General features: G+C 39.6%; 2 protein-coding genes and 3 non-coding genes across 6 annotated transcripts; all 5 read right to left on the bottom strand.

Annotated features, from left to right (window-relative positions):
• Positions 1-3,647: 3,647 nt before the first annotated feature.
• On the bottom strand, positions 3,648-17,713 carry rps8a (ribosomal protein S8a). Of its 2 annotated transcripts, XM_042221999.1 has the most exons (8): positions 17,710-17,713; positions 16,438-16,442; positions 7,091-7,101; positions 5,527-5,633; positions 5,167-5,266; positions 4,784-4,959; positions 4,209-4,338; positions 3,648-3,802 (listed from the first exon to the last, which is right to left on the bottom strand). In XM_042221999.1, exons 3-8 carry the CDS (start codon positions 7,092-7,094, stop codon positions 3,693-3,695), a joined length of 627 nt encoding a protein of 208 aa, XP_042077933.1. In that variant the 5' UTR covers positions 7,095-7,101; positions 16,438-16,442; positions 17,710-17,713; the 3' UTR covers positions 3,648-3,692. The 2 variants fall into 2 exon arrangements, with proteins under 2 accessions (XP_042077933.1, XP_005924603.1); XM_005924541.2 differs by lacking the exons at positions 16,438-16,442; positions 17,710-17,713 and having other exon boundaries at positions 7,091-7,222.
• LOC121814738 lies at positions 4,445-4,512 on the bottom strand. Its single transcript, XR_006054537.1, has one exon. It is a non-coding gene; the product is annotated as a small nucleolar RNA SNORD38 (small nucleolar RNA).
• Positions 5,057-5,126, bottom strand: LOC121814737. The gene has a single exon (XR_006054536.1). It is a non-coding gene; the product is annotated as a small nucleolar RNA SNORD38 (small nucleolar RNA).
• Positions 5,364-5,473, bottom strand: LOC121814739. Its single transcript, XR_006054538.1, has one exon. It is a non-coding gene; the product is annotated as a small nucleolar RNA SNORD46 (small nucleolar RNA).
• On the bottom strand, positions 9,728-17,748 carry hectd3 (HECT domain containing 3). The gene is made up of 20 exons (XM_005924540.3): positions 17,656-17,748; positions 16,846-17,291; positions 15,477-15,730; positions 15,244-15,379; positions 14,673-14,794; positions 14,164-14,277; positions 13,956-14,038; positions 13,676-13,841; positions 13,414-13,495; positions 13,128-13,310; positions 12,994-13,046; positions 12,729-12,897; positions 12,536-12,649; positions 12,272-12,361; positions 11,779-11,985; positions 11,542-11,671; positions 10,990-11,064; positions 10,527-10,608; positions 10,361-10,432; positions 9,728-10,201 (listed from the first exon to the last, which is right to left on the bottom strand). The coding sequence occupies exons 2-20, from the start codon at positions 17,194-17,196 to the stop codon at positions 10,117-10,119; spliced, it is 2,568 nt and encodes an 855-aa protein (XP_005924602.1). The 5' UTR covers positions 17,197-17,291; positions 17,656-17,748; the 3' UTR covers positions 9,728-10,116.
• Positions 17,749-17,761: the final 13 nt, after the last annotated feature.

The raw sequence follows: 17,761 nt of genomic DNA, 5'->3' as shown, positions 1-17,761 counted from the left end.
GCTTTCGAGCCTATACAGCTTGGAGTAAGACAACATGCATGAAGAGGATGATGTGGACAAAATACTCATTTGCCTAATAATTCTGCACTCCCTGTAGACAAGAATAACACAAGTAAATAAAAAAAATTGCAGATTTTAAATGATGATTTCATAACCATGTCTTCTTGGGAAGCTGAGTTAAACTAACTACTGCCAGACTCAAGAAGTTATTTAAATAGAACCTGCCTGACAAAGTGACAAAGACTAAAACAAACACATTGTGTGTCCCATGATCTAAAGAAACAGGTGAGAAACAAAGTCATTGACATCTATCAGCCTGGAAATAGTTACAAAGCAATTTCTCAGGCTTTGGGACTCCAGTGATCCATTGTGAGAGTCATTATCTGCAAATAGAGAAATCCTGGAACAGCAGTGAACCTTCTCAGGAGTCAACGCTTCGACTTCAACTCACTCAAGAGGTCACAAAAGAACCCAGAAAACCATCTAAAGAACTCAGAGTCTCAGTGAAGGTCGGAGTTCAGTGATAAGAATGAGATTGGGCAAAAATGGCATCCATGGGAGAATTCCAAAGGCTCATCTCACATCTTCTAAAAAAATATCTAATGATCCCCAAGAGAGAAAATGTTCTGTGGACCGAGAAATTCAATTCTCTGGAAGGTTTGATTCCTGTAACCTCTGGCATAAAACTAACACACCATGGAGGGTTACGTGGCCATGTCAAAATCCTGACTTAACCCTGCTTGAAATAATGAAAACCGTCTGCGCTTGCATTAACACAATTTTGCGAAGAAAAGTGGAAAAAAGCTCCTCCACAGTGATATGAAAGACTGACAGTTACTACCAGAGATGGGCAGTAACGCGTTACTGTAATCCAGTTACTTTTTTCAACTAAAGAGTAATGTACGGGATTACTATAGCAAAAAAAGTATTTAGATTACTGATTAGATCAACCATGGATAATAAGGAGTGCAGGAGAGAGTACGAGCATGCAGCATTCAAAGCGTCGACGTACTGACATTACTTTGAGTTTTATTCCGTAAAAAGTGAATGAAACATTAGTGTCCACTGTACACTCTGCGTGGGAATGTGAAATTCACAGAGAAACCCCCGGATCCCCCCACTGGCATGACTGCTGTGGCACCAGGCAAACCTCCACCCGCCCCACTCCTGCTAAACAGGTGACAATAGATTTAAGAGCGAAAGCACTTAGTGCCGCTGAATCTTTCATTTTAATTATTTTTTGCCGTGTTTTACTTGCATCTATTTGAAAGAGCGAGTGTAAACACAAAACATTATTTTATTTTATATGTTGAAATATGCAGAAAACAGTTTTTTTTTTTTTTATTGACATTTAGGAATCACTTTACAGTATCATGTGCATCAGCTTCAATAATTTGTTACAGATATCCATCTGAATGTCTTCTTCTTTTTTTAACAACGAAAACATCCATGCAAAAGAAGAAAAAAGAAGAATAAACTAAGAAGAAGAAAAACAAAACAAAAAGACAAAAACACTTAGTGAGAGAGATTTAATTACCAGTAATATAAATAATAAATCTAAGGTTAACAAAGTCTAAATCTGGCCTGCGTGTTATTATATAGTCCATCCATTTCTTACAACATGACACACACAGGTCCCTCTTGTAGTTCACATCCGCTCGTTTTCTCCATCCTGTAAATGTCCATTATGACGTCCATCCACATGTTCGTTGTTGGGCTCTGACATGAAAGTCATTTTTTGTGAGGGCTTTTTTGCCTACCACCAACAAAATATTAAACAAATATTTATCGTTCTCTGTCCATCCTTCTGGCATGAGTCCAAAAAATAAAGATTTACTTTCTAGAGGCAAATAACTTCCAAATATCTCTTGTACTGCTACATGTATTCCCTTCCAATAAGTTTTAATAACACGACAGTCCCAGTAATTATATGATAATGATTTGCATTTGTGTTTCCACAATTCTTCCAGCAAATGGGAGGGTTACTTTGATTTTTGGTGAGGTGTAATAACATATGTTATCAGGCTTTTCCAACCAAATTCCCTCCAGCTCTGTGAGCTGCTACATTTCCATTGGTATGTCCTTATTGTTTTCCACTCTTCCTTCATAATATCTATACCTCCCTCCATTTCCCATTGTTTTAATATATAGGGTTGAGTGTGATTTCATGTTTATTAACCCTTTATACAAGGCAGCGATAAAGCCTCTATCTTTATTTGAGCTGTATGCCCAGTCTAATAGCTGTTTGCTTAATTCAGCCTTAGATTTGATCTTTTTGCCTCATCTGTAGGTATCTACAAAAATCCTGTGTTTCTAACGAATATTTTTCTTTAACCTTTTCAAAACTAGTAGTCTACCTTTCTCCATTACCATACATAAAGCTGTTAATCCTTTATTTGTCCAATCTTTGAATCTAGTATCCAATTTACTTGGAACAAAATGTGTATCGTATGCACACCACTTAAGAATTGCTACATCTTCTTTTAGTTTATACTATTTTATTACTATTTCCCAAATTTTAAGTCAGCTTGATCCATGGATTTAAAATAGTTTTTATTAAATCTTTTTAATTAAACAAGTCTCTTCAAGTCAAAGACAGTTGCATATAACTTCATTTTTGCTTAATGCAATGTGCATAAAATTGAAAGATTAAAACTAATAAAACAACTTTTAGAAAGAGGCTTTTCATTTGATTCAATTTTATATGATGGATTATGCAGAAAAAACTGAATTGGGCTGAAAGTTCTTTTGCTTTATTCTGTAATCAGGTTGTGCATCATGTTTTCGAAAAGTAACTACTTAATGATAAGTAATCATTAAGTAATGGATTACTTTTTTTCAAGTAACTTGACCAACACTGGTTACCACAAATGCTTGATTACAGATTAGTTTTTGCTGCGAAGGGTCTCGTGACTCATTAGGTTTAAGGGGAATTGTTTTTTCACAAAGGTCCAGACTGAGGTTAGGGTGGTGTTTTTACCCTTAATGTGTGGAATTTTCTTTGGTTATCTTTTGGCTAATACTTTTTAACCTAAAACACATGAAAAATACCTCCTCATCACACTGGTTTAAAGACTTAAAACGTTTAACCACGTGAGTTTCAATTAATGCAATCCTTATGTTCTTATAAGGAACTGATTTTCTCGTTTTCTATACACACACACACACACTCAGAACATTTTACCTTTCAAATATGTTATCCAATATTTGCAGGCTACATTGGCAGAAATAAAACACCCTCAAGATTTTTTTTTGCGTCAAATCCACTGCTAACTGTTAAAAGTCATACCTCGACTCCAACACAAGCAGTGTTAATGTAACGAACAGACATTAACAAGTATTTGCGTTATATTTACACCAACACCTAAGCCAGCAGAGGCCTTTCCTCATTAAAATGGGTGTGGGAATGTCATTCTAAATAGTTGCTTTTACTCAGATCTGAATACTCCTCCAACTCAGCAATTCATCTAATGCACTCTTTAACGCATGCAGACCTGAAGGCAGTCAGAAATCTACATTTTTATATTTGTCACTAATTATAAGGTGTGATCTGTTTACCCCCAGTTAGCCTTGGAAAAGAAAATCCAGTTCTGATTGAATGCACAAATAACAGTCACATCCAGTGAAAGAGCAGACACAGTGGACAGTTGTGGGACGTTTGGATTTTATTGACGTATCAAACAGCTGTACATCTATTTGCCTTTCTTGGCCTTGATCTTCCTCAGGTAGAACTCCAGCTCCTTGCCCTCCAGAATGTAGCCGTCTGCTCTGCCGCACTGGCCGGGTCTGGAGGCGATGCAAGCTGCATGAAGGAAGATAGAAGCAGAGTCAGTCACATTATCAAGGTCAGTACATCAAGTTTCAGATGTGTGGGTTTGATGTTGCAGAAATATATTTAAGGCAATGAGAGCATGTTAACGTCAGTCTTTGCATTTCTCCTGTCATTTGACCTTTCAATAAAAATACAAATATTTTATTCCTAGCAAATTTTTAAACAGTCGCTCAAAATTATTTAGAATTCTTGTGGAAAGTGAAAACCTTTTTGTTAAATACACCAAAAACACTGCCCTGGTATTTGTGTTTAACACATATGCACAAGATAAACTGCCACACATGATTACACTTTCATACTCCAATGATGAAAACTTTCAAACAGCACTCACCACTTATCCAAGTAAAAATAATTCTGCCACAAATGTTGGACTTACCGAGCAGTTTTCCCTGCTGGAACTGCTCTTCCAGGAGTGAGCTGATCTTGGCGTTCTTCTTGCGCTCATCGTACTTCTTCTGGGTCTTCTTTGACCTCTTCCTGTTCAGGATCTCTTCCTCCTCAGGGCTCTGCATCAGGATGGGAAAGCAAAGCTCTTTAGATGTTGAAAAAATTACTGCACAAAAACCACATGCTTTGAATGTTCTTTTAATGAGCAACTTCAGTTGACAGGTCTTTCTCAGAGTCTTTATTATCACCACTTCCATTCAGTAGCAGAACTGGACAAGTTATCGTCATGGAAAGACACATCAAATCTGTTATCTTTGTTAATGTTGATAAAGATAAAAGGCTTTTACTTTGGTTGTTTATGGACAAATAAAGACGTCTTCCACTGAAGGGAGACGAAAGGCATTTAAAAAAAACTTAAGAGTCTTTGGTATGACAAAGCTGCTGCATATGAAAGCGATGTGCCTCCATTGGCATTTAAAAAGCGTTCACAGTAACACAAGAGAATGCTAAACCTAGTTATAACATGCTTTAACTACAAGCATCAACACTGAGCTTATGACATACCAGCTTGGCGCCCTTCTTGCGTCCCAGTGGAGTGGCGTAGTGAGCCTCATACCACTGCCTGAAGGGAAGACTGTCAACAAGGACGATGCAGTTCTTCACCAGGGTCTTGGTTCTGACCAGCTCGTTGTTGGAGGCATTGTAGACCACATCAATGATCCTGGTCTTCCGTGTGCAGCCTGAATACACAAAACCCAGGCACGATCATTAAACTTCCCATTGAATCTGACTACATAGTTTCATAAATCAGTTAACTATGAATAGAGAGAAGGTGTCTTTCTCAGGAGTCTTTGCTGTCACCACTTGCATTCAGTAGCAGAACTGGACAAAGTTATCATCATGGAAAGGTGTGTGGAATATCAAAAGGTATTCCAGGAGAAACTTACACTCAGAGCCCCATGAGAAGTTTCCATTGTCCAACCTCAGAGCTCGGTACTTCTTGTTCCCACCGCGGACCCTCACCGTGTGGATGCGGCGAGTTCCAATCTTAAAAAAAACAACAACAAGAACACATTGTATTATAGTTTATAAAAGGATTTGTGTGAAACCTCCTTTCCTGAGCAGCAGCATGCATATGCTTTGAAGCGTGTCAGTGTAACTATGACAAGTCCTAACATTGGTAAGCCCAAAGCTTTGAACCAAAACGGCTCAAAAAAAAGACCCACCTAAGGTCAAGTTTTCATCACCCACGCTACCACATTATTCAGTCTAATCAGGTAAGAGGTGCCCCCCGCAAAAAAAGTCACCTTTGTGTTTGCAGCAGGTCGCCCGAGCTCATACTTCCTCTTCTTGTGGTAGGGTTTGCGTTTACCGCCGGTCTTGCGGCGTTTATGCCAGTTGTCCCTTGAGATACCTGCAAAAGTAAAATACGGAAAACTAGGAGTCAGTTTACTGGGCCACCAACAAGATGCTAGCAAGAAGATTATTTTTTTGTGCTTGAGCAATCAGTTCTCCAAGGTAAGGGTTGTCCGCAATTTGATTTGGATTCCGCATAAAAGAGTTTCATCATGTCGCTCAAGCAATCAAATGGTACTTTAAAATGGCAAGATGTAGTTGCTTTTGCAAAAAGTTAAAAATTAACAAAGCCAACTTGTGTTGCATATTAACACGGATTTAAACTATTTTAACAGTAAACAAAAAACTGAGATGAGCAAACTTCCAGACTCAAAACCACACAGCAATATTTCAGGACTTGCCAATAATAACACAGCTAACAGCATCTTGACAAAGTGACCAACACCAGTTTGGTTACATGCAATACTCAGATACATGCATACATATATTCAGAAGCTCTTACAGACCCACTACATCACATTGGTACCTTAAAATCTCAGTGTTCTAGGCTACAAATACACCCTAGACTGTGCTATCATAGTATTCCTAAAGTCAGGACATAAACATATTTTCACAACTATTATATATATTCGTTTGGGTTTTCAGTAGTAATCCAGGGGCCCTACATCACCAACGTGGACCTAAAGCCACCAAAACATGTGGCTAGTGACATCTCCTGTGTTCCACCCTGCATGCAGGCCTGCTAACTGTCCCACTCAATGAGCATTAGTCTTTATTCTCCAAGTGGCTGGTGCTCCACTACTCCATGTTATGGTTTGAATGTGGACCAGATAATTCAGTCCATCTTCCAAAGAACAACAAGGAACATTTAGAGGTGAAGCCCAAGGTGTCCCACTGGAGAACATGAATGCATCATAGAGCATGCAGGAAGGGAGACACGAGACAGGCCGGGTCTACCTGCGACATAGCTTTCAAAATAAGATGCCTCTAAATAGGACAAAATAAAGCTGAATTAAGCTCGACAACAATAACTAGACAAAATACTTCTCTAAAAAAGCATAAGCATTTACATTATTACGTTAAGCGTCTCAGCCAAGCAGCGTGACAAGATCACGATAGGCATGCTAACTAAGCTAACTTCGACCAGCCTAAACAGTTGAATTTGCGAGCAAAGATGTCCAACACTTCTCGTATAAAGCCAAATTAACGCGAAAACACCACTACTTCACAATAAAACATCCCAAACCAGCCACAAGAGAAGTCTTTGGGGACGCTTCAGCCTCAGCAGCTAACTACATAGCCATTGAGTGCAGCCATCTTGGATACTCGCTTCAGATAGCCACTAGAAAATATTTCTTTAAAACAAATTCAACATACTATAGACAGCAAAGAGTCAACTATTTCTATTTAGATGACAACATTTATCGCTATAGCAAACCATTACTGGAATATTCCTTCGTTAAAACATCAGATGGGTAAGGATTCGGTCTCCGGCGCGAGCATGAAAACACGTACCCATTCTCAGGCGCCGGCTAGAAAGAGGAACCGCAAGGGCTCATGGGGAGGTTTGAACACCCTAGGTCTCGCGAGAACTAACTCTTCAGCGAACGAGATTTCCTTTATTGTCTCAGAAAAGTTTCGAGATATCACTACCAGAGACAGAACAACATTACAGAAAGTACAAAATTGCTTTCATATTCTCTAAGGTCTTCATTTTCTTCTTCTTCATCAGACTGTTTCCTTTATGGGTGGCCACAGCAGATCATCTGCCTCCATCTCACTCCATCCCTTGCATCCTCTTCAGTCACACCAGCTTTCTGCATGCTCTTCTTCTCTTCTGAGGTCTTCCTCCGTCCAGTATATCCAATTCCCTCCTTTGCACATGTCTAAACCATGGTAGCCTTGAAACTCTAACTTTGCCTCCAAATCGCTCAGCCTGACCGTGTCCCTCTGATGTACTCATTTATAATCTTGCCTATTCTGGTCACTCTCAATTAAGGTCTGAGCATCTCCAGTTCTTCAACCTCCAGCTTTCCCTCCTGTCTTCCTGCAGTGCCACCATCTTCATACACCATAGCAGGCCCTACTATCATCTTGTAAACCTTCCCTTTCACTCTTGCTGTTATCATTTTTCCAGATATCGCCCAAGGTATCACATACAGGTGCATCTCAAAATCTGAAATATTCTGAAAGTTTATTTTTTTCATAATTTTATTCAAAAATTTGAACTTTTTTATATCCCAATAACACATCTCAAGCCTTTTTTGTTTTATTTTAGATGACTGACTGACTATAAATCATGAAAATCAGAAATTCATTATCTAAAATGATTAGAACATATAGTATATATGTTACTATATGCTAGTTAAGTCATATTTTTTCCAGTTGTGGTCTGAAGTTTACACACTCGTCATGGGCATAAATATCATGGTAATTCTGGGACTTTCATGATTTATTTGCTTATGAAACATACATCTTTCATAACTTTAAAAAAAACAAAAACAAGAATTGGATGTCCAAATTTGAATTTTATTTTCCTCTAATCCACACAGGGTCCAAAATATGCATGCACCTCCTCCTATATTTGGCTAAAATCTGCTTTAGCAAGATACCAGATACTTGTGGTTCTGCCTTAATTCTGGCAGGATATTTGGCCACTCTTCTTGGCAGAATTGGTAGAATTCATTTAAATTGATTTCCCTGGCATGGACCCAGCTTTTAAGCACAATCCACACATTTTTAATAAGGTTAAGGCTGAGGCTTCGAAAGCGCCAGTCCACACGCATTATGTTAGCCTGCTTCATCCATTTCAAAACCAGTTCTGTTAGGGTGTTTGGGCTCATTGTCCTCTTGAAACACCCAACTGCCTTCAAGTTTAGTTGTTGATCCAAAGTAAAGTATAAGAGTTTGAAGGTACTCCCTCCTCATTATTCTATCCACTTTGTGGAATATACCAGTTCCACTGGCGGCAAAACAGCCCCAGAGCATGATGCAACCACCATCTGGTATAATGTTTTTAGGTCATCTTTACTCCTCCAAACAAACCTCTTGTCACTGCAGCCAAATAACTCAGTTGGTCTTGTCTGACCATAAAACTTTTGTCCAGAATGTATTTAGCTTGTCCATCTGGGCAGCGGCACATTTCAGTCACGCTTGAAAGTATCAACTTTGAAGCAAGGCAGTCTTTCTTGGTCAGCAACCTCTCAGTCCATGGTGATATAAAACTCCCTCCACTGTTCCTGCAGTCTCCAGCTCATGTTAGGCTTAAGTATTTCGCTGTTCCTGAACATCCTAACCAATTTGATCTTATCTAAGAGTGACAGTTGAGTTTTTTTAACAGACCTTGCCAAAGGGATGGCAGATCCAAACAAAGTATTATTTTTATTTACTTGTCCTTTTATAAATTCCATCTGTGCCTTGTAGCAACTGTCAGACAAATATAACCACAATAACAGAGTTGTTACCGTTGCAGACATTAAAGACACTAACAACAAGAAAGTGGTGTAGGAACACAATCACACATCAAATATAAGTAAGGGACATCCATATCACACCACATCATATAATCACCTATATTTGTTGAACAGAGAAAGGTTGAAAAGACCTCTGGGCTCAAGATCTTTTATAGACTGGGCCATTACTGCCATATGAAGTGGCTGGTGAGTGGATAATGACATGTATTTAATTACTGCTGTGACAAAAGGACTTGATGACTGCAGGGAATGGTGCAAATGTTCCGTTTATGTATTTGCATGCACGCGTCTTTCAGCGTGCCTTTGTCTGCTTCTCACTGTGTATCATTATGTTGTTATTTTTGCCTTTGTACTCCAACTCTCCTCCCTGAGTCCCGTCACGCTGCTTAAATAGAGGACCCACGATTAAACGATGGCTACCTGCTGTTGACCATCCTTCCCTGGCACTGCCCTCTCCCTCTTCAGTGGCTGAGTCACAAACCACACCCCGCAACAACTTCTATTTTGTTTTACAATTTTTAGAGTTAGTAGTGAAAACAGATGTCATTTCAAAATGTATAATAAAAGAATAGACATAATGTTAAAGAACATGTAACACAGGTACTTTATATAGGTTGTTTTCAGATACAAATATAATAAAATAAAGATTAAGAATGAGTAAATACATATAATGCGTAAATCTGATGTAAAATTTTATTAACAGTAATTAATTGGACCGTGTGTTATACAGATGACTTCATCTGTTTGATCATTTTTAACAATTTGGGTTTAGAAACACTGTTTACTCATTTTTATTACCAGCAACATTTAAACACGACATGTCATGATAACTTCTTCCTGTTTTGTCTGGGTTAAATGAGTCTTGAAGAAAATTTGATCTTTTACTGAGTTGAACACATAAAAAGTTACTAAAAACCATACTGAGTCACGTCCATGTTTCCATATAGTTATTTATTATATACAGCTATTGGTTATTTGGCAGTTGTGAGGGTATGGTGAAAAGTTGGCAAGATATCTTGATTCGACTGAGTTGTGGCGTGTGCAGCGGTCAGTGAAACAGTAGGGAGATCACTCTTCCCAGGGACTCATGTCGGTATCAATGGCCACACAGTTGTACGCAGCATAGCGCAGCTTCTCCTCACAAACTTTCGCACTGCAGGACAAAACAAGGAATAGAGGAAACACAAGACAATAATGTAACAGTGCTGTCAACTTCAAAAACTGCTTAATAATCTTTAAGAGATTTAACTTCTGTTAAATCATCAATGCATCATTAATAACAGTGCACATAAAGCACATGGGGTTGTTATACCTCGGATAGTTGGGTAGATAAAGGGTACTAGAACATGTGGAGGACTGTGGAAGTGCATCAGTCGTTTCAGAGCTGAATCAAGAAAACAAACAACAAAAAACAAATTACAATCAAATCTAAATCTAATTGTAGTCAAATAATAATAACTACGTACACTTGAACTCACCCTTGTTTGTCAGGAAAGACGTAGATAGGTGCAGGAAGACGACTTCGACCGGTTACAAACCTCAGAAACCTGCTGCGATCCTCTGAAGACAGAAATCAAGAATATCAGTCACTGGGTCAAAATCTGCACTTGAATAATGCAGACACAAATACAATTTAGCATCTTTATATAAACCTAGAACCTAGACCATAAATTCACCATGAAAGAGTGAACCGAGCTCATAGACGAAGCACGATAAGGTTTATTTTTCAATCTTATACAAACTGTCTTCTTCTTAACACCAGAGGATCTGCCCCCTGCTGGTCATTACAAAAAATAGCAATTTAAGGGATTTCTCCATTGGCTTCATTTTTTGGACCCAAAAGCTTTATCTGTCTTTTATATTTGGCCATTGGTGCAGAGTTTATGTTGTGAGAGCCATTTACTACTTTGTAAAATGGGGGAAAATAAACAGTGAACTCACCATTGGTGAAGTTTGTCAGCGCCTCCCATAAGTACTGCACTCTAACATCACTTTGTTCCAGGTCCTCATAACGTGCTGGTGGGGAGAACAAAAGATCACAATGGTTTGGTTACTTGCAGCATTTTGTGACTTAATACAACTTGCATCTTATTACTTCACCTTAACTTGTACCTTAACAGAAACAACATCTCAGACCTCATTTGTGGTCGAGGATTTGAAAGGAACGTGGATAAAACGAAGATGGGAAAAGTCCCACAAGAGGTCAACCTCTTTTGTATTTTTAAAGCTACGCCAAGTCCACTTGTGAAAAAAGGTACCACATGCATACACGGGTGTACTGAAAATGAAATACAATTCATTCGAAAACATAACAGATACCACTGCTAAAATTAGATTTAGTTTAAACTAAGCTAGAATTTTATTTGAATTTATCCACTTCCAGTTGTGTCTTGGATAAATTACTTGCAAATGGTCCCATTTCACTTTCTTAATTACGAGAGAAAAATGTCTGCTTATAGTCAAAGTCAGTTTAAATCCAGGCCGGACACTCACTGAGTCGCTTCAGAGCTTCCACAGTGATCTCTGGGTCTCCACATATTTTCTTTTCCACTTCCTGCCAGGTGAGCAGGTCCAGCACTGCCTGAGGAACCACCTTCAGCAGTCCCGTCTGTATGGCAGCAATCTGTAACACACGTGTACAAACCACTAAAACATCACTGGAGTATTTTACAAAGAGTTGGCTTAAAGAGTAAAAGAAATACGGGTAATTCCAATTTATGTGAAGCCCACCTGCTGTTTGCTCTCCTCCATCCGAGCTTTCTGCACCAGGCGGATAAACTCACTGCGGTCCTCATAACGAACTGACACATTACTGCCACCGGGGATCAGTTCCACCATTGAGCCATCCGTCAGCAGAGTGGTGTAGACCAGCTCCTCCCCAAATCGGAACTCAAATGTCTCCTGGTCCATGTTCTCCATGGCCTCCAGAAGGTTTACCTGAACACATGTTCACAGTGAGGCAACCAGGAAAACAACCCATCCAATCTGTTAATTCCTTCTAGATTTTAATTTTAATGCAAAAAGAAAAAAACAAACCCAAAACGCTACATGAAACAAATGTAATCGATCAACAAACTGTAGGAGCAAATTAATAATTATTATAAAATAGTGAAATAAATTCTTGTACTTTTATGAAACACAGTCAGCAGAGACTTTTCTTCTTTCAAAGCTTTGACATTTAAATGACACCACCATGTAAATGTAATGATTTGAATATCCTCACCAGTACAGAGTCTACTGCAGCAAAGTCTTTACTCCAGCTGACAGCTTCCCCAATCAGCTGCTTCCACACAAGCCCCGGAAGAGCCAAAACCTGCAGGAGTGAACACATAGCAAGTCTGAAAAGTCAAATATCTACAACTAATAAATATTTACAATGGTAATTATCAATTTTACAATAATTTAATAAAACCATTACATTTTTGTTAAAACCCAATAAATACTCTTACACTATTCTAAAATTGCAAACAACCTACAAAAGACTCACCAAGAAATCTTTCCCTCTGAGAGCAGCACCCATCAGCTGACCGATCCACTCGTATTTGTGGAACTCTTTACAGGAAGGGGTGGGAACATAATAATCTCTAGCCTCAAAGTCGCCCTGACAGATGAGCAAAAGACACTTTTAGAACAACAGTGATATCCATTCTGATGATAGGCAGCAATGGGATAGTGACTACCTGGTTGGATGTCCGGCTGAAGAACGGGAGAGGCATGGGACACTCGGACGAGCTGGGGCAAAGCTCCTCCGACATGTCTGCGAGGCTATCTCGAAATCCACCTCCTTGGTCGATAATTCCCTCTGCAATGAACTTGCATTCCCACCACTGGTCATAACGAGCGGGCCACCTGAAGGATCAAAAAGGCACACTGGAGATTCAGATTTTAATCCTCGAGTTATAAAAGTCATAAATATTGGACACAAGAGGCTGATAAAATGCACACCTGTAATCTAAAGTTTTCTCAAACTTGTCTGACGGCTTGAGACCCTCATACACCTGCAAGAGGAAAAATAAAGCATCTGAATTATTGCACATCTTCTCTACACATTGAATTTTAGGCTTCCTTCTGATCCCTACCTGGTTGAAGACGGCGTTCTTGCAGGTTGGGTCCAGAGATGAGTTGTCCCTGTGCTCCATGGCCAGACGTCGGTTAATGTAGAGTCGAGGCATGAAGTTTGGCTTACTGGTCTCCGAGTCTTTCAGGCACTGAGTGATGAGGGCTGAGCGGCGCTTGGACAGCAGCAAGAACTGCTTTATGCTCTAATGGGCACCAAAAGACACATGTTATAAAGAAACACACAAAAAATGCTTGCTGTTGTGCACAGATCATAAATGACATGTTAAAAGCTTTAGGACGACTCACTTTGATCTGGTTGAAGGTACCCAGGCTGTAATCCCAGGCTGGCACTAGGTGCGGGAGCGCGCTGTCCAAAAGATTGATAAACCTGCAGACAGAAAGAGATACAAACTGGAAACACCTTCTGTTTACAGATAACATGGACAATCAGAGCACTTTATCTTGAGGGTAAAGACCTGAGAAGTTGAAGAAGGATATTTTTTCCAAGCCCGAAGACAAATATTTAGTTCTGTAAAAAGTACATGGGGCACAATGTTCGCTGACCTACCTCTGGATAACTAACGCTCTGCGGTACAGGATATCTGGTGGGGTGCCCTGCAGACGTGGGTAGCGGACGAGGTTAGAGGACTGGAAAACATCAGCGTTCAGACCCAGATCCCTCTCACAGGACGACTTAATCTTCAAGCCTCGGATCCGCACATCTATTCCATCCTCTGTAAAAGCCAAAATGAGGAAAAAAGCGTTGCTTTATGTTCAGTGCAAAAGCTCCTGCAAAAGCATTCAAACAGAAATCAGCTAGTTTGACACAAAAACATAAAAATTCTGACCTCTACATTCCTCGATCCGAATTTCTATAACTGGTAAATGGGAAGTCATATCCTCAAGCACACACACTTCTCCTATCAGATTACTAGAAACATAAAAGTAAAAGTATGTAAATGTACAATATAAACTGTAATCAGTATACATTCATTTTTTAACTTTTTTTTTTTTAAATTGCAAACTGTAGCAATAATCTCATTTGACAAAACTTACTCATCTATGGTGACGTCACTTAGCTTCTTTAGGTTGTCTCCTTCTCCTCCAAACACTGTGACTCTTTTGGGCATGTAGTTATCATCCGTTGAGTCCACAGTCAGTATCAGCTTACTAGTAAACAAAACAGGCAATAAATAAAATATTGAGACCTCAGCAGCTTATCAGTGAAACAAAAAGAGACATAAAGTGCTTCACATTTTTAAATGTCTAATATAGCAACTCTACGTGATGATTACACCATCATAGGGATAGTGCAAAATTTGGGTATAATACCCAGATCAGTTGTTGTCAAACTTCTTACTTTAGAACCCAAAAACATTATATTCATACCATTATATATACTAATATTAATATATACATTACACCACAAGGCAAAAAACTGCATGTGGCACAGTTTACATTACAGTTTATCTTAATGATCTTGTTGTCATAGTCACTGCACTGTCCAAGCCTTTGACTTTATTTTTACTATTCTTTACTATTACTCAATTTTTGTGTTTCCTTACTTGACCACAGTGCCTTTCTTCATGTGCAGGCGGATCCAGTGTTGGCCCTGCATGCCGTCGCTCTCCCAGTAAGTTTCAACATCGCCATCTGTCAGGCAACTCGCCCCCCCGCTGGGATCTTCCTGTAAGCAAATATCAAGGTTTGATGAATGGACTGAATTCATAAACAAACCCATTTTAAATTCATAAATACATACATATTTGTCATACCCACAAATAATTACATGCATGTTATACTAGACTGTCTATCATGATGGTCACTGGGTCAAATTAAAGTCATAAAAACTTCTCAGATCAATCTAGTTTTCTTTCACTGCATTTTTGATGTTATCAGGAAAGAGGTCCAATGTAACTCCACCGAGAACGCCAATCCATGTTTTGCCAACGTTAAAAAGAAAAGAAAACAAACCTTACGGACTAGTTACTAGTATTCTATTTACCTTAACATGACATCACAAACTACAATTCTCATTTTCTTTTTTTATACTTAGAAAGATTTAGACTGTTTGAAATGAGATTTAAAGTCAGTCGATGCGAGTTTCATTTGTGACGAGGGCTTAATTTTGCTCACCGAGCATGAAGACACATCGATGCTGGTCACACACTGCTTCACACTCCCCAAGTTCTCGTCCTCTTTTCCTATGTGATCGTAGAAGTAATGCACGAGGTCCTCATCACATTCATATGTCCAAGTAGGAGGAACATACCTGAAACAGTTCAACTGAGCATTAATTGCATTCATTTTAACATCTGCTGCACCAGAAAACTCAACTTTCCATTTTAACTTTGCACAGACGGACTCACCTCAGCTTCTGGATGGCAGCCTCATCACACTCTGCGATTTTGGGTTTCTCGCCAATGTAAAGTGCATTCTCCACATCCACCACTTGTTCCCACCTGTTGCAGGGCTTGTGGTCGTAGCCAAAGAGCTGCTGCTGCCTAGTGACAGTCTCTGGTGACTCCACGGGTACCAGCCTGTCGCCTCCCTCGGTGTGTTTACACACGAGGATCCAGCCTTCCTCCAAATCTTGGCCCGGACGGTGCTCCTCCAGCTGCTCCTGGGGACAGCCACGGATCAACTGGTCAACATTTGCTTTCTTACCAAATTTACAATAATTGAGAACACACAAATCAACCTATAATACCTTTTTCGAGTTCCATATTTTAAATTTTGTGTCACAGCTCATAAAAAATTCTTATTTATCTTGTATACAAAGTTCATCCACTTTCTGAAAAATCCATATTTCACTCCACCCTTGTTACCTTTAAGCCAACTGTTTTCCTGAATGGCTTGCCCTTTTGCAACCAGAGGGTTTAAACAGCAGGTATGAGGAGCTGCATGTCTGAGATGACATTAGGGATATCAGCACTCCATGACCTCATACAGAGCCAAGAGCTGAAAAACTGTCTGAAATAGTTTTATTTGATGCCAAACACAGGAATATAATTCCTGTGTTTGGCTTACATGAATTATTTGTCTGTAACAAAACCCATTATTTCTAACTTTAACCACAATAGACATTTGCACCATTATTGTGCAATATACACTGCAATAATTATAATCAAGATTAATCTATTTTTGCTGTAATAAAATGTGGCAAAAATATATAAACCTCTCTCTTTCTAACTCAGTTGCTCGAGCTTATATTCATGATTCATCATTTTACAGAGCTCTTATTGATAGTGACAAGATCACCTGTTTTTTCTGGGATTGCCAGTTAAACCTAATGCATATCTTTGGATGAAAATCACTGCAGACATGAGAAGATCCTAATATGATATCACAAACTGAAATCTTCAGTCTTGCCTTTCATTCAGAAAAAACTTTTGATATAAGAACTGGAATCAGTTAATGTGAGTTTAATTTGTAAAGAGGGTCAAATTTCACTACTATGTACCTAATATGTTACTTTGCAGCTCAATACTTTTATTCTTTGACCCTTTTAGAGCTGTGTTATACTGAGCCTTAGCAAAGCCACTCAGTTCATCCACTGTCTGAAACTGTCTGAGTGCTTTTAGGCTCACTGGATTATTGGACCTCATTATTTAATGTGAGCATCCACGACTGTAACAGTATGTAAAGTGTATGTAAACAAAGGGTTATTGTTGTTTCAAGCAGCACAAAGACTTTTACTGATGTCACTGCATCCAAGGGGAAGTAACAGCGTCTTACCTTATTCATTTTGACCCAAAGGCCCTGGCTATTACAGTACTCCTCCCCTGTTGTCCGGATGCATGTCCCTTTCTTTGGTTCAATGTTGTACTTGCATGCTTTCTTACTGTGGGCAGTCTGATGGGGGCTTTCGAAGACAGAGACTATGGTTTTTCCCACGGTGGAGCCTCCCGCAGAGGCACCGGAGGAGGAAGCGGATGAGCTGGAAGATGAATCCTTGCAGATTTTGTAGCACACTTCTTTGGGGACATAACACAGACACTCGGGCACCGGTTCGCTCCTCCTGAAAGTTTCGATGCACCTGTTCAGGAAGCGGATCCTGCCGAGCAGCAGGTGAGGGTTGTCGCCCATCGTGAAGGTGGCAGTCAGTAGCTCAGCAGTAGCAGGAGCTCATCGGCTGACATTACACCGCTTTTGTTTTCCTGCGTGGCTGCGCAGGGATGCTCCTGTCAAACCAAACAAAACCCAACTTTCTTTAGAAACTTTGGCTTCGTTTAAAATATCGATTAATTAAACTGGCTCCTGGCTCTCATAATAAAATCTGAACACTGTTTGAAATGCTAGGAATTCGCTAATCAGCAGGCAAAGTTCCCTGACACAAATATCACCTCCTCCCATTAGGTAAAAGTGAGAGCGCTAACATTAGCATGCTACCAGGGTGTTCAGTAAACGAGTCCATCCCTCACCGCAGCTGTCATCAACAACCCTGGCGGCCAGCTAGGCTCATATTTAACAAACCTTCACGGGACATGAACATTTCACGGAGTAAGAAGTGTGGTCAATTCTTAAAAACAGTAGATACCAACGTACCTGCTGACAAGTGTCCCGCACCCTGTTACAGATTCTATGGTTTTCTGACAACACGGAAGAGCAAAGACTCTTCTGATCCTTCCGGCCTTCCGTCGCTGTTTCCTTT

This window comes from Haplochromis burtoni, unplaced genomic scaffold, assembly GCF_018398535.1.
Source record: "Haplochromis burtoni strain Fernald_Lab_line unplaced genomic scaffold, NCSU_Asbu1 Contig_78, whole genome shotgun sequence".
Lineage (NCBI taxonomy): Eukaryota > Metazoa > Chordata > Actinopteri > Cichliformes > Cichlidae > Haplochromis > Haplochromis burtoni.
Note: the sequence above shows the minus strand (reverse complement) of the source record. Positions and strands in the feature narration are given on the sequence as shown.